Consider the following 16,878-nt stretch of genomic DNA (forward strand, 5'->3'; position numbering starts at 1 on the left):
CTCTAGTGACGTCGTTAAATAAAACAAACTCTTTTTTTGATATGTTGTTTTTTGTAGTTTACAACAGAATCAATAGGCATTGTAAGAGACACATGTAATTTAATGCTGATCCATAGGAACCAGAGGGGTGGGAGAACTTGATGACTACAAAGTTATTTTTCTCTGTCCTACTAAAACCAAGGGATAGGACATAGCTGAGGGGTAAAGCATTCACTTGTGTGTGGTTGGTCTAGGATTGAACCCTGTCAGTGGACCCATTGGGCTATTTCTCATACCAGCCAGTGCTCCACAACTGGTGTAACAAAGGCCGTGGTATGTACTATCCTGTCTGTGGGATGGTGCATGTAAAAGATCCATTGCTGCTAATTGAAAAAAATAGCCCATGAAGTGGTGACAGTGGGATTCCTCTCAATATCTGTGTGGTTCTTAACCATATGTCTGATGCCATATAACTGTAACTAAAATATGTTGAGTGCGTCGTTAAATGAAACATTTCCTTCCTTCCTTACTAACAACAAAAATCTCCTTTAAAAAAGCTGAACAATATAATACATGTATGTAATCCAAGACATTTTGCATGTGCCCTCCCTCCATCCAGACCTGTGTGTAAAATTTCATTTAAAGTTGGTTTTGTTTCACGACACCACTAGAGCAGATTGATTTATTAATCATCGGCTATTGCAAGAAAAAGAAGAAGAAAAAGTTTATTTTGTTTAACGATACCACCGGAGCACATTGATTTATTAATCATCAGCTATTTGATGTCAAATATTTTGTAATTTCAACATATAGTCTTAAAAAGGAAACCCTCTACATTTTTTTCCATTAGTAGCAAGGGATCTTTTATATGTACCATCCCATGGACAGGATAGCACATACCACAACCTTTGATACACCAGTCGTGGTGCACCGACAGGTATTAATCCCAGACTGACCATGCATCAAGTGAGTGCTTTACCACTAGGCTAAGTTCCCCCCACCCCGAAGACCTGTGTGGTGCATGTACATAATACATTTTTCCATTAACTTACATTTTTAAAAATCTATTTTTATTTCTTTCATTTATTGATGCATTTAACAAGTATCCAGTAAATCGCACACAAAATAACAGTGACTGTTTTTCTCTTACTGGATACCTGTTTTTATAGTTTAAATGCTGTAACTATAGTAACACATTTGTTCTGTTGCTGGTTAGTGAAAGCACCACTGCTGATGTAATGATTGACGACCAGTGTTTACATTGCACGTACGTACAGCATTATACTTCTCGATAATAACTTATGACTTTAACATCAAGTTGTTTGCAAACACAGCGGGGCCGCTTGCCATGGATTGCAAAATAGTTCTTCTAAAGCTCTTCTTGAGCTGTTTGCTGGGTGCATGAATGCGAATCCCAAAAGAGATAACGGCAAACACAACTCTACAACACAGCTTGGTAAAAAAATAATTGGTATCTAAATTAGCATCTTTAGTGGAGAAGTACTTATGATGGCATGTTTTCCGTTTTACATCTGTTTGCATGATAACTTAAGTCATTTTTCACCTGTAAAATATATTGTTTAAATTAGAAGATAAAATAGGATTTGTTTTTCTAAATATATTGGTGGATTTACTTTCAAAAATTTTATTTTAAATTTAGTTATTGTGGATGAATAAAATGGTAAATTTTCAACAGTAAAACAAATAATATGGTACATCGGCAAATTGACCAATGGGGTCATTCCTATTCTAATCTCTTTAAAAAGTTGAAAAATCTAAACCATGGTTTAAATACGTTTATTGGTTAAGTTTTGTGAAAATTATTTTATGCATAAAAAGATGAAATTGGAAATTGGATAAAAAGTTGAAAAATTACATTCGTGATTAATTCAGTATTTTTACAGAAGTGGATGATTAATATATTTCACATTTCCATTGGGCACGTATGTTACAAATTAAGTTACATTTACAAATTAAAGACACAGACCCTAGTTTCAACCCGTAAAAAATGGACATTAAATTTAGTTAATTTACAAACCTGTAACTCATTTGGATAAAGTTACAGTAGAGTGAAAATAGAGTCTGTGATGTTAAAACGGGAAATAACCTTAAAAATAGAGAAGAAATCTAAACAATAAACTGCTATTTCTCAGACGCACATGCATTTTTACAAATATGGAAAATGCTTTTTTTTTGGTATTAGAAACACCAAGATGACCAGAAACACTTCACTTTTATGGAAATGAATCATCTAAACAATAAAATATAACTAATGTTTGATTTCACTGATCATAAATGGCTCTAATAGTGGAAAATATGCTGTAGTGTTTAAAAACTAGGGTCTGTCCCTTTAAGTTCTGTGCATAGTCACATGGGCTACAAGTACCATCATTACCATGGTAACATTTGAACCCTTAAGGTGTATTAATTTTAATGTACATAATTTTCTGGGTCATTATGACATGTCACCTAGTGTGAGACAACCCCCATACATTATATACTGGTGTGGGGTTAGTGTCACCACACACTGATAGACAGTTTGCTTTGTGCTCCAGCCTTCCTGATGGTAGATCACATTGAAGAGACACCATGCAGGAAGGAAACCCGACACTGACCGTCTTTGTCAGTGGTGGTGTCCGATAGCCTGTCCTCATCAGGTAAAACACCTCACAAAGTCACCATAAAGTGTGTGTTGACAATTGCCCCCTCATGTTGAGTCTGTTTTAACACACGTCCATGGTGTTTGTTTGCATTAAGACTGACTTGTGGCAGTGTTGGTACATGGTCATAAATATTCTATACCGTGGCATCTTTATCAAGAAGAGGTGAGATCTGGGATCAGTCCATAGATCACTCCTTTGAGGTGCTTGGGTCAAAGGATTGAATGCTCTTGGTGGACCCAAGTTTGGGTTTTTCCCCCAGTCCCAACCAGTGCCACATGACTGGTAAATCAAAGGATGTGGTATGTGCTATCCTGTCTGGAAAAGTGCATGTGTAAGGTTCCTTTCTGCTAATTGTAAAATGTAGCAGGTTACTTCTAAAGACTACACCAGAATTACCAAATGTTAGACATCCAATAACCAATGCTTAATAAATCCATAAACAGAACAACCACATGCCTGGCACTTTATAACAGTTTCTGTAATTGGTGTAACCATACACCCAAATTAGTTTCGTATGACCCTGCAGTATGCCTGCTCAAATTTACTCAAAAGGGTTTATGTATATACTCAAAAGATTTACGAATATTGCCCAGTACTGTTTTACCCAGCTTGTCACTTAGTGTAATTAGTGTTGTGATGAACGACCATCATTAAGGTGACTGATTGCAAGGCTTTTAATCAAGAGATGTACCGACAGACGACAGTGGTTAGCCTGAGTTTTATTGATGTACTTGTTGAAAACTCTTATAGCTGCAGGTAGGTCTGGCAGCATGGGAAATTGTGTGCTGTGCTTAGCTGTGATTCATAAGACAAGGCAAAATGTTAGGGATGCCATTGATGTTCTAGTTACTGGCCAGGTACCAGCTTGATGGATCGCTTAAAAGGTTCCATCTGTGCAAGCTGCAGATGATGGCAGGAAGATACTTCTAAAGTGAGACGTACTTACATGTATGTGCATTTTTACAGTGGATTCTGTCTAAGTCCATTAGTGTTTTTCTTATCCCAACAACTGGCATATTAAACTGTTGTATGGTATGTACTGTCCTGTCTGAAAACGTGCATATAAATAACCCCTTGCTAAAGTGAGATGTACTTAAATGTATGTGGATTTTTACAATGGATTCAGTCTAACTCCATTAGGGGTTTTCTCACCCCAACCAGTGTCCCAGAACTAGTGTATTAAATGTTATGGTATGTACTGTCCTGTCTGAAAAAGTGCATACAAGATTCCTTTCTATTTAAGTAAGATGTACTTAAATGTATGTGCATATATATACAGTGGATTCTGTCTAAGTCTTATTAGGTTTTGTTTCCATCCCAACCAATGCCTCACAGCTGGTATATCAAATGTTATGGTATGTACTGTTCTGTCATTGGAAAAGTGCATATAAAAGATCCCTTGCTAAAGTGGCATGTACTTAAATGTATGTGCATTTTTACAATGGATGCTGTCTAACTCCATTAGGGGTTTTCTCATCCCAACCGATGTTCCAGAACTGGTGTATTAAATGTGTTATGGTATGTACTGTCCTGTCTGTGAAAAAGTGCATACAAGATTTCTTTCTATTTAAGTAAGATGTACTTAAACGTATGTGCATATATACAGTGGATTCTGTCTAAGTCTATTAGGTTTTTTTCCATCCCGACCAATGCCTCACAGCTGGAATATCAAGTGTTATGGTATGTACTGTTCTGTCATTTAAAAAAATGCATATAAAAGATCCCTTGCTAAAGTGGCATGTTCTTGTGCATTTTTACAATGAATTCTGTCTAAGTAAATTAGGGTTTTTCTCATCCAGACCAATGTCCCACAACTGGTATTTTAAATGTATTATGGTATGTACTGTCCTGTGTGCAAAATTGCATATAAAAGATTCACTCCTACACACACACCCAAAAAGAAAAAAAAGAAAAGATGGAAAAAACTTTTTACCATTTCTAACCTGTAGATAACTATACTGAACAAAAAAAGAAACTTCCGATTTGTACATATAGTATTTGTTGTGTTAAAGAATTCATTGTGTAATGAAATTATATAGGTAGTATTAGCCTTGAGCTGTATTATCAGGATTCATGAATTTTATCGATTATTTTTGCACTGTTAATCGTCGACAATGTGAAATTCAGTGTGCACATGCATGCATGGTTTGACATGTCCCGTGTAGTATTCGGTCAATTTGTTTTACTTGTCTTACTGACATTGTTGTCAAGTGAACGAAAACGCTTAAAAATTTGTAAAACAATTAACGTTTTTTACATTGTAGCATTTTTAGTATGCCAAGAATACCCAATAATTTACGCGAACGGGCGATTGGCATGCTTGATGCTGGCATGTCGACAGAAGACGTGGCAAGGCATGTTGGGAGTTCTAGTCGAGCGATACGAAATCTTCGCGTAAGATTTCGAACGACAGGAAGCACCAACAACTTGCCACCTCGTGGACGTCCGCATGTTACAACATGTAGTCAAGACCGCTATATCATGAACACGCATTTGCGCAATCGATTCCAAACTGCCAATGCTACTGCTGCTAACACACCTGGGCTTCACAATAACCGAATCAGTGGGCAACCTGTTCGTAATCGTCTGCGGGAGAACGGTTTACATGCACGATGTCCTTACGTCAGATGCGTTTTAACGCAACGTCATCGTCTAAATTGTCTTAATTGGGCACGTGTACATACTCATTGGATACAGCGATGCTGGAATACCATTCTTTTTTCGGATGAATCCCGATTTTCTTTATAACGTGGTGATGGCAGGGTGCGCGTCTACTGTGGAGAAATGAACGTTATGCTGACTGTTGTGTTCTTAAACGAGATCGTTTCGGGGGTTGGGTTTCTGTCATGGTCTGGGCAGCCATTGCCCATGGTTATCGTTCACCACTAGTCGTCATTGATGGCAATTTAAATGCTCAACGTTACCGCGATGACATTCTCGCTCATCACATCATTCCTCTGTTCCATAACAACGCCAACATCTCGATTTTTCAGCATGATAATTCCACCTCTCATACAGCTAGAGACACTGTAAATTTTCTTAGGACAAATAACATTGATTTCATTGATGACTGGCCCACTAAAAGTCCTGATCTCAACCCCATCGAGCATGCCTGGGATAGTCTGGACAGACGATTGAGGCGTCGTCCCAACCCACCCGCTAACGTCAACAAACTTCGTCAAGCGCTCATTCAGGAATGGAACAATATTCCACAGGCAGAAATCAACACTTTAGTCAATTCTATGCACCTGCGATGCACTGCAGTGGTCAATTCAAGAGGTGGTCATACCAGTTATTAAGTGGGTGTTTTTATTTTTAACCCCTGCCACACTTGGTCAAAATTTCTCCCAATTTCTGTTAACCTATGGCCATGATTTTTGCACCAAACGATGCATCATGGAACACTCTTTAAACGCATATATAACAATTATTCCCCCGGTTTGTTTTCATCAAGTTATGTTCAAGCAAAGTTAGCGGAAGTATCTTATTTTGTTCAGTATATATACATTAACATCCTACCTCATGTATGTTTTACGTCCTGTAATACTGTTAATACATGTATTTTTAAACATTTTCTTATCATACCATGATCTTCGTGTACTTTTATGTTTTCTCAATTTAGTTGAATGCTTTCAGTAAGACTATCGCTTGTTTGCAGCCAAATGTTTATTAGTGCAGCTATAACAGCGTACTAGTTTATTGACTTTTATCTTGTGCTAAAGTAATAACCGTGCTTCAGTTTATGTGTATTCCTGTACCACATTCACAGTCTGCTCATTAAATCAACACATCCGCACAGACTACTAATTAGCTCCCTGAACAAGATTTCCTTTCTGCATGCTTCTCATTATTGCAGTAACATAACCTACCTCTGACCTACCTAGAGAATGCCATGTTTGTTTAATGATACCTCAGCACATTCTAAACTATGCATGACTGTTTGGTTATGTTGTAGTTATTTCAACACTTTTGAGGGAGGGAGGGAGGTAGGGAGAGAATGAGGGAGAGGGAGGGAGGGAGAGAGAGAGAGGGAGAGAGGAGAGAGAGAGAGAGAGAGAGAGAGAGAGAGAGAGAGAGAGAGAGAGAGAGAGAGAGAGAGAGAGAGAGAGAGAGAGAGAGAGAAAAAATGGGTTGATTAGTGAGGGATATGGAGAGAAAGAGATAGGAAGAAGGGATATGAGAGACTGAGAATGACAGATAAAGGCAACAGGAGGGAAAACAAAAAGATGATGGAGGAGGATGGAAGGAAGGGAGAGAGAGAGGGTGAAACAGAGGGAGAGGAGGAGATCGGATGAAACGGAGGAAAGAAAAGAGGTGAGACAAATAAGGAGATAGGAGGAAACAGGGAGGAAAGGAGAGAGGGTGAGACAAATAGGGAGACAGGAGGAAACAGGGAGGGAAGGAGAGAGGGTGAGACAAATAGGGAGACGGAGGAAAGGAGAGAGGGTGAGACAAAGAGAGAAGGAGGGAGATTTATAAGAAATTAAATGAGCTTCCTTTTCATATCATGTTTATGTCCCGAGTGAAATAATATTCAATTGTCACGAGCTTTAGCAAGTGACAATGAACATTATTTCACAAAGGACATAAACATGAAAAGAAATGGTCACAAATTTAATTTCCTATTTATCACCCATAATTGATCTTAATTTATATCAGTTTGTTTTGTTGATGTTCCTGTAAGATTGTAGTGCGTCAATCAATGACATCATCCTGTGACATCGAAGTGTTATATCCCACTTGGCGTTCTAGTGGGACATACCACTTTGATATGTACCAAGATATACATGTATTTAACCATATGGGTAATGAAGAGAGATATACCCTGCTAACATTACACTAGCTACCACCAAAAAGCATCAAGGTATCATTTATATGCACTTTCCCCACAAGAAAGATTGACCAGCCATGGGGCACTGGTTGGAATGGGCTCTACAACTGGCTGTGGTATGTACTATCCTGTCTGTGGGATGGTGCATATAAAAGATCCCTTGCTACTAATCAAAAAGAGTAGCCCATGAAATGGTGACAGCGAGTTTCCTGTCTCAATATCTGTGTGGTCCTCAACCATAAGGCCGATGACATATAACCATAAATAAAATGTATTGAGGGCGTCGTTAAATAATTTCTTCCTTTGGTTGGAATGGGGGAAAATATCAACCCAGTCCATTGAGTGTGATTGATCATGCAACCTGTCAGACAAGCACTCTACCTCCAAACTACATCGTGGCCCATGACCTACCTGGGCTTGTTTGGAAAGAAAGAAAGAAATGTTTAATTTAACGATGCAATCAACACATTTTATTTACGGTTATATGGCGTCAGACATATGGTTAAGGACCACACAGATATTGAGAGAGGAAACCCGCTGTCGCCACTTCATGAGCTACTCTTTTTTATTAGCAGCAAGGGATCTTTTATATGCACCATCCCACAGAGTGAGTAGTAGATACCATAGCCTTTGATATACCAGTCGTGGTGCACTGGCTGGAATGAGAAATAGCCCAATGGGCCTACCGACAGAGATCGATCCCAAACCGACCATGCATCAAGCGAGCGCTTTACCACTAGGCTACGTCCCGCCCCGGGCTTATTTGAGCTTCTTTCTTTTCATCATCCGACAATGTGAAACGTCTAAGAGGAACTGGTTAGCAGACAAAAGAGAAAAGAAACAAGCCAGACAGGTGCTTCATTGTCTGAATGATAAGAAAAATGTCTTAATGGTGTATATGTATCGTTCTGGCAAGCATGACGACTTGGGAATGTTGAATAGGTGTAGCAGTTTGTAAACTTTTACTTTAAACAGAAACAATCATTAAGTGTTTCGGGCTCCTGTTCCTGGTGATTTATTACCTTATTAGTTTTTCTTTTTTGCCATCGGTACATACGAGTAGAATGTAGGTTTGTGCTTTATTTTATGGCTCGTGCTGTGGCAGATCATTATAATTTTTATATTCTTTAGTTTATAGGATCGATTGATTGATTTCTTCTTTTTTTTTTAGCTCAGTTGGTAGTACGCTCGCCTGAGATGATTGGACCATGGGATCAAACCCCCTTGGTGGATCCATTCTATGATTTAGTTTTTTTCCCCTTCTCATACAGTGCTCCTCGACTGGTATATCAAAGGTTGTGGTATATGCTGTCCTGTGTGTGTAACTATTTTACGCTTTGAACATATATTTTAAGTGAGTTTTTCAAAAGCATGCTTTGAATAACTACTGGTATTGACGATTTTTCCAACAGTCAATGATTAATAAACCAGTGTGCTTTATTGGCATTGTTAAACAAAACAAACTTTTAAATATTAAACTTGATTTTTGTGCTTACATACAAATACAGTTCAAGCACAATGTCCTTGCCAAAAACTTCACCTATATCTAGTCTTTTATTCATTCATTTCAACTTAATTCCAATTAAGGTTCAAGTATGCTGTCCTGGGCACACACCTCAGCTATCTAGACTGTTTGTTCAGGACAGTGGGTTAGTGGTTAGTCGTTACTGGTTATCTAAGATTGTTTGTCATTTGTCTTATACTATCAGCTGTTGTGCAGACCTCTTAAGTGAGTTGTTCCAGAACAGATCTTGAATAACTGAAGAGATTCCATCCACTCCAGCATCAGTGGCTAAGCAGCTTGATTAGCTTAATGTTATGACACTTGATGTATTGGCTGCCACTGAGAGGATCAGGCAGTGGTAATTATCAGGTCCGGTTGACACCAGCGCAGATCTTCCCTTGATGAATTCACGTTGAGCCTCCTCACCGATTGGATCCCTGCTTTTCATCTGTTGTCAGTATCTCCAGCCTTTTTGTGAGGCAGCATCATCGCAGTGTTTCATCAACTGAGAGATTTCTTGCAATTACCATCTGATGTGCTGTAATGCAGGAAGGATATTACTGCTTTAAGTCCATCTGAGGGGCAGATTTTCCTCCTTTTTTTATGCGTGCAGGCTTGATGTTTTTTTAATGTGTTGGTCTGCTGAGACATCTGCTCTATGCAATTAATTAGTAAATTTCTTGTCGTTGCCCCGTTTGCAGATCGTTACAGACTAACATGCTTCAGGGCAGTTCATAAATGATGTCAGAATAAATTAAGGGAAGAGCTGGGGGGAAAAAAATGAAGCTTAATTAGCACACAAAATTTAATAATGAAATTTTCATGCACTCTAAATAACATGATTAATACTGCATGACCTGCCAAAAAAAAACTTTAAAAAAATATTCTGTGTATATTTTGTTGCATTTTGGCTTACCAGTACTGTATTACTGGTGAAAACACTAGAATAATGATTAGTTAAAGCTGGTATTCTAACCTTCTGAAGGGTTTACCGATAGCCCTCCAACTACAAACAAGTTTAACATACCCACATCCAATCAAGGGTCAGGCATATCCTCCATGGACACAGCCTGAGATGTAATGACTTATTGGATCCCCCGATTGTCATGCGTTTTTTTAATGCTCCATGACTGGTACATATCAAAGGTTGTGGTATGTACTGTCCTGTCTTTGGGAAAGTGAATATTAAAGATGTGTTGCTGCTTTTTAGTCAGATTAGACTACAGTAGATGGTAGCAGCAAATCCCTATCAACCAAGTGTCAAAATAACCATGTTAGACAACAAGTAGATATAGGTTAAAGTAAGCTAAGATATCATGAAATAAATATTTCTTTTATTTCACTTTTTAAAGTTATATATAGTTGCTTTATTCAATTTATTTTTTCATCTTGAATACAAATAAAACTCTGATTTGAAATGCATATTCTAAATGTCTTTAATAATTCAGCCTTGTGTAAAAAAATAAATTAATGTTTTAGTTTAACCGCTGTTCCATTTATTTTATGATGTGATTCTTGTTACAGATATAATAAATTAAAATGTTGGTTGTGAAATCATAATCTCATACCACAGTTGAACAGTTTAGAGCAAACATTACCATTTCAATAGGAAAACAGAGTTTATATTGAAATTTATTATTCTGTTTGTACCTGCTTTATCACAAGTTGATCTAAAAACAAGATCTGAAACGTGACACAATAAAGGAATTATTTCTATTTCTGTAAGTGGTGTAAAAGTGCATAGCACTTTTTAACCTGTTGCTATTTAAAAGGTTTTGACTGTAGATTGGAAAACGATTGATACATCCTGATATCGCGTGGATATATATGACCCTCTTTCTGTAGTTTGGAGTAGACCCACCTGTAGTTTATCACTTTGTTAATGTATCTGCAGTCAATTACACTTGAAAGCACTAAGTGCAGCAAATGCTGTGATTAATGCACATCTATTGTTTGTTGAGACCAATGAAAGCTTAATAAATCAGTAATGGATTACTTTAGAAATATACATGTAATTCATCTACCTGTATTTGAGTGTACCTGTATGTGATTTATCTCCTAAATGACATGGAATAGAATGAGAGAGTGAATAAATTAATGAATTAATGAGATATATTTTAAAAAGAGAATGAATGAATAAATGAGTAAGGGACTGAATGAATGAAGTATTGAGATATATTTCAAAAAGAGAATGAATGAATGAGTGAATGAGTGAAGGAAGAAATTAATTAATGAATGAATGAAATATGTTTTGAAACAACTTGTACAAGACTTTGTTGGTGATAAACTGAACACAACAATGTTTACATGCTGCTGATTAAACTACATGTATGGTACATAAGTATAGCAAACATTAATTTAATTTTCTGTGATGTGCATAACATCAAACTATATCAAAATTATTATTTCAGTCAGTCTTACAACTTAAACTTAATTTCTTTTAATGTCTCACAACGTCGACCTTGCTACTGTTACTTTATTTATGTGCCTCTATCCAAAAGAGGTTCAGGCACTTTATGTGACTAATATGTCTCTTTTTTTGATTTTGCTAAATTTTAATATCACCAATATTTTATGATTTACAGTAAACGGTATTTAACAGCTCCTCATGTGATATTCTCTGTATGTCCCATGCAAACCTAATTATGTTTCTGAACTATTCCTTCTGTAGTTTCCACTAGATTCCTTGGATTTATACTGTCTTGTCCCTTACTTCAACCTGCCAATAATTGACTATTGAGTGTGCTGTGTGTGCCGTGTGGTATAAGAAAATAACTGACAGCCTGCGTCTTGTTTAATTAATCTCCAGAGATGAATGTTTAACCCACTTGCCTCCCGTTTATAGCCTGGTGCGATGTCACTGTTGTGCACAACTTGATTAACCAACACAGACATTTGTCTAATCAAAGAGGTCGTCTCCAGCGACATTGTTAATAATGCATGGGTCAGCAGTGGTGTGGAGGAGGGGGCACGATATACACGTATGTCGGTGGTAGAGCACTCGCCTGAGATGCAGTGCGTCGTAGGATCAATCACCTTTGAAGAACTCTCTCTCTCTCTCTCTCTCTCTCTCTCTCTCTCTCTCTCTCTCTCTCTCTCTCTCTCTCTCAATCTCTCAATCTCTCTCTCTCTCTCACTCCTTCCCTCCCTCCTCTCTCTCTCTCTCTGTCTGTCTCTCTCTCCCCCCCCCCCCTCCCATTCTAATTAGTACACAATGCAGGTGCGTGTGCATGGTATTCTATAGGGTTTATTATGGGGGAGGCGAGTCATGCTCCATAAAAATATTGAGAAAAAGAAAATGTTCTAGACCTGGGAGGGAATTGATTCCCAAACCCATACACACATACATGTTCCTGGCATGACTGATACATCAAAGCATATATGGTATGTACCCATTACTGTGCTCACTAAAAGGAAGTTTTTAATTACAAAAGACCCTAGCTTCTTTTCCTTGGATTAATTGTACCTAGATGTATGTGGTGATAGCAGGTGACTCCTCTAACTCTAAACCAAGTGACATAGCAGTGATGTGTTAAACACCAAATAAGTTAGTCAAACATGTGCTGAGGTGCTGTTAAACATTCCTTTCCTTTCAATTCAGTGGTTTGGATTAATTTGCCATTAAGTACTTGGAAATCTTTAATGATGCCAATTTGCCAATGATTTAGTCATTTGGTTGGCATTATTTTGAAATTTAAAAAAATAAAAAAATAAATAAACACTCCATTTTCTCCTACAAAGTAGTTTTTTTTTTTTTTTTTTTACAATGATAAAAGAAAATTTTATATTGTATAATGTGTCGCCCTAACCTTATTTACATATCCATGTATTTGTATGTACCTGTGGGTGTATATATATCAAATCAGTCGTCCTTTGAAATGAAACTTTTAATATTTAAAGCTAAATGTGTCATGCATCAGAGAGCATTAACACTTACTTTTTTACACACATTTAAACAAGATATACATGGATATGTACAGTTGTATAAACATCTGTATACACAGTAAATAAAAAAAAAATATATATATATTGTTGTGGTATAAACAAATCCAAAAGTTACAACATAATTCTGATACATTTCAATGAAAGCTCTAACCACAAAGTCAGCAGTTTCCCCCACTGCTAATACGTCAACTCCATATTTAACTTCAGCTTTTGAACAGAATTACTTTTGTAACATTTCAGCTTATTACTGTTTACCTTATCCGTGTCAATGGGACGAAAAAGCGTGTCATATTTGTGCAAAACTGTTGGTAAAGCTTAGGATGAAATTTTCCTGTGTATTTTGGCAAACCGGTTCAAACGCCATATCCGTCCATCTCGGTCTGGCAGCTCAACATTCTGGTATTATCTTACAAACCTATGTGATAAGTTACTAAGCTCGGGGATTCACACCTCAACACATTATCCCAAGCTGTACATACATTTACTTAGTTCTTTCAATCTGCACTCTTTTACACCTTTGGGTTGTTTCTTGCTTTTTTAACCAACACCAGTTGTTACTAACACCAATTGTTACAAAAGATCATTTTCCATATAAAATTTTCTAAATAATTATTTTTAATTATACATAAACCTTGGTTGGACAGTATTGGACATAAGACTGGTATAGTTTGTTTGCATCAAAAAGGAACTGATGAATTGACTCTATAATGAAAAAAACCAAATTCATATGAAAATATATTATTATATTTTAAACCCATATCAACTCGAATAACATTTAAAAAAAATATAATTCAATGTACATGTGTACATGTAAATAAAAAAATTCTTCATAAATTACCATTTATGTTTAATTATACCTAAAATGTTTTGCTAATTCTCTGGACCCGTACTGTAACAATGTTTTGCTAATTCTCTGGACCCGTACTGTAACAATGTTTTGAAACTTTGAGTGTCCATCTGGGTTTAAAGTTCTAATTGCAAATTGTATGGTAAATTGGATTTATGTTTGCACACGATGATTAATTAATCATTTGCTATTGGGTGTCAAACATTTGGTGTCTCTGACATTTCATCTTCAGGGCAAGTAGACACATTTACCTGTATGTTTATATTGATGTACAGGTGTGTGTGCTGGAATTTATGAAGGAGGGGTCTAGAGTATGGCAAGCAAAGTTTCTGCCTCAGATCAATATTTAAAAAAAAGGAATATTCGCTTTGAGCAGAGAAGGAGGGCTTGTCCTCAAACACAACACCACCAACACCCACTCTCCTTTCAAACGCAACTGATGGACAGACAATAAAAGGGAAATGTTCAAGTAAAATTAACATGTTTATAAACATAAAACTGGGTGTAACTTCATAACTCGTCACAAATTACATGGCGCATTGTGCAGATAACTTGAATGCATGGAATAATAATTATTACAGACATAAACGTTGACACAGACATACATCATTATGACATAAGCAGCTTAATGCTGTGATTTATGCGCCAACACTAATTCCACCAAGACAGTTCTTTTCAAGTTTACCTGTATGCACCGTATTAGAATATACAGTCGGTCTGCTATAATAGGAACATTGTGTAATTGCCAACTGTGTATTAAAGTGACGAACCCTAGTTATTAAACACTACAGCACTATTTTGCATTTAGAGCAGCTTTTGATAACTGAAATTGGACATTACTTGTATGTTATTGTTTAGATTATTCATTTCCAAACATCCAAAGTATTTCTGGTCATCCTGGTGTTTGTAATACCACAAAATGCATTTTTTATAATTCTAAAAATGCATATGAAGCTTAGTTCTAGACTATTTTAGAGGGTATTTCCCCATTTCCCATCATTTCAGTCTATTGTAACCCTATGCAAATGTGTTACAGGTTTGTAGATTATCCAAACTCAGGGCTAACTCTGGGTGAGCAATACAATTCGCCAAATTGTCTATTAAACTTTAATTAGCGAATTTGGTGAGTGCCAGAGCTAGCCATGAAACTTAATGCGTATTATTCACGAGTTGAAACTTGGGTGTGTGACTTTAATTCATACTTGAGTAGGCTACATGTAGGTCTTTTAAATTGCATATGAAAATAACCATAAGCACTGGAATTGGGGCACTGGTCCCCTACCCACCTTAGCCATGAAGATGATGTATTCATGTTCTTACTTTTGTTTGACACCCAATAGCCAATGTGTATTTATGTGCTAGGGTGACATTAAACATTTATTCTTTCATTCATTCATTCATTCATTCATTCAACCCCCCCCCCCCCCCCCCCCCCCCCCCCCCCCACCTCCTAAACCAGTTGAAAAGCAAATTAATGTAATTGGCTCATCCGATAGCTGTCATTTTCTGACACCCATGATAGATTATTACTTTTATTCATGTTTAATATCTTAGCTTGGGTGGTCCTACATAGACAGGTTTTCTGTAGCAATAATACATGGAATCTGATGGCAATTTGCCCCCAGTGTGTTTAGTTTTTATGCCTCTTGATTTACATAATTATTAAATTATATGCAATTACTTCTACTTTCTTCAATACATGTAATTTCCCGTGGAGGAAATGAGATAAAAAAAATTCAAAATAGATTGCTGTTCTGATTAAGCAATATCATCGAACATTGGAAATTTGACTCATTTCAACAAATTAATCAAGTATAAATTCCGTGATTAAATACATTGTATAATAGAGTTTCTTGGTCATTTGTGTACAAATGTATACATTAACTGTTTCAAATCTTGAGTTTATTGTCATTGTAACACATTTCCAAATAAACGAGCCCTTAGAATTTATGGTAAGCTTACATAGTTATGGCCTTTGAACTTAATTAGGAGATAGAAAAATTAGTTTTCCGGACTTTGTTTTTGTTTTGTGAATACCTTTATAAAGTACTATTACAGATCAAGTTTGATTTTCATGGCAATTTACCCATTTTTCACAGTTATATAACCCTTGAATTTAGGAATACGAAAAAAAATTGGGAGCCCACTAAGGGACATGTATTGCTTTAGCAGTACTCTAAGAATTTTTTTGGTATATAAAATTTTATTTTTGTTTTTTAATTTTTTAGTCGAGTGATTTTTATAAAAGTTAATTTATTTTATTTTATTAATTTTTCAGTCGAGCGATCCAGAAGAATCCCGACTTGCTGCCAGAGACTCCACTCCTGAACATCTTCTACGATGATTTCTGGGGGACGCCACTGACCCACAGCGGATCCCACAAGTCGTACCGGCCGCTATGTGTCCTCTCATTCCGTCTGAACCACATCCTGGGGGAACTCGACCCGTGGGGGTACCACCTCGGAAATGTCTTACTCCACACTCTCGTCACGGCGGTCTTCACGCACCTCGCGAGGATATTCCTCAAACGCAGCCTGCCGACGCTCACTGCCGGTCTGTTATTTGCCTCACACCCCGTTCACACGGAGGCGGTGGCTGGGGTGGTGGGGCGGGCTGATGTTGGGGCGTGTCTCTTCTTTCTGCTAGCTTTCCTCAGTTACATGAAGTATGTGGAGTGCCGTAGTGCACGGGATCAAGCCTGGGTGCGGTGGTGGTTTATGGGTGCTGTGTATTCGTTCTCCACGGCCAGTATGTTGACTAAGGAGCAAGGGATAGCTGTGTTGGCCGTGTGTGCCATTTATGACACGTTTATTTACAACCGCGTCAAGCTGCTGGATATAATGAAATTACATATATTAACTATGGTGAGTCATAGTTACTCTGTGGTAATAATTAAGCAAAATGCATGCACATTATTATTAATACAGTGCAAAAAACCAACAGTAATATCATCTAGGCATAGTGTATTGGCTAGTTGGTGTCTAGCCTATTTTAATGTTTATCTATATTAATATGTCATTAGAAATAGCTATAGTCCGTCTCACATGGAACACCTTTTTTATGCTTATGGAATTGACTACAAGTTATTTATTTCTGAGCCGATTGTTTT

At 37.1% G+C, this 16,878-nt stretch overlaps 1 protein-coding gene across 1 annotated transcript in view; it reads left to right on the top strand.

Moving 5' to 3' along the window:
- The window catches only part of LOC121369724 (protein O-mannosyl-transferase TMTC2-like), an 88,482-nt gene that overhangs the window by 29,851 nt on the left and 41,753 nt on the right, over nt 1–16,878 (top strand). The window contains exon 2 of the mRNA XM_041494777.1: nt 16,048–16,633. Within this exon, the coding sequence (XP_041350711.1) occupies nt 16,048–16,633 (586 nt within the window). The remainder of the gene's footprint in view (nt 1–16,047; nt 16,634–16,878) is intronic.

Source organism: Gigantopelta aegis, chromosome 4 (assembly GCF_016097555.1).
Source record: "Gigantopelta aegis isolate Gae_Host chromosome 4, Gae_host_genome, whole genome shotgun sequence".
Classification (NCBI taxonomy): domain Eukaryota; kingdom Metazoa; phylum Mollusca; class Gastropoda; order Neomphalida; family Peltospiridae; genus Gigantopelta; species Gigantopelta aegis.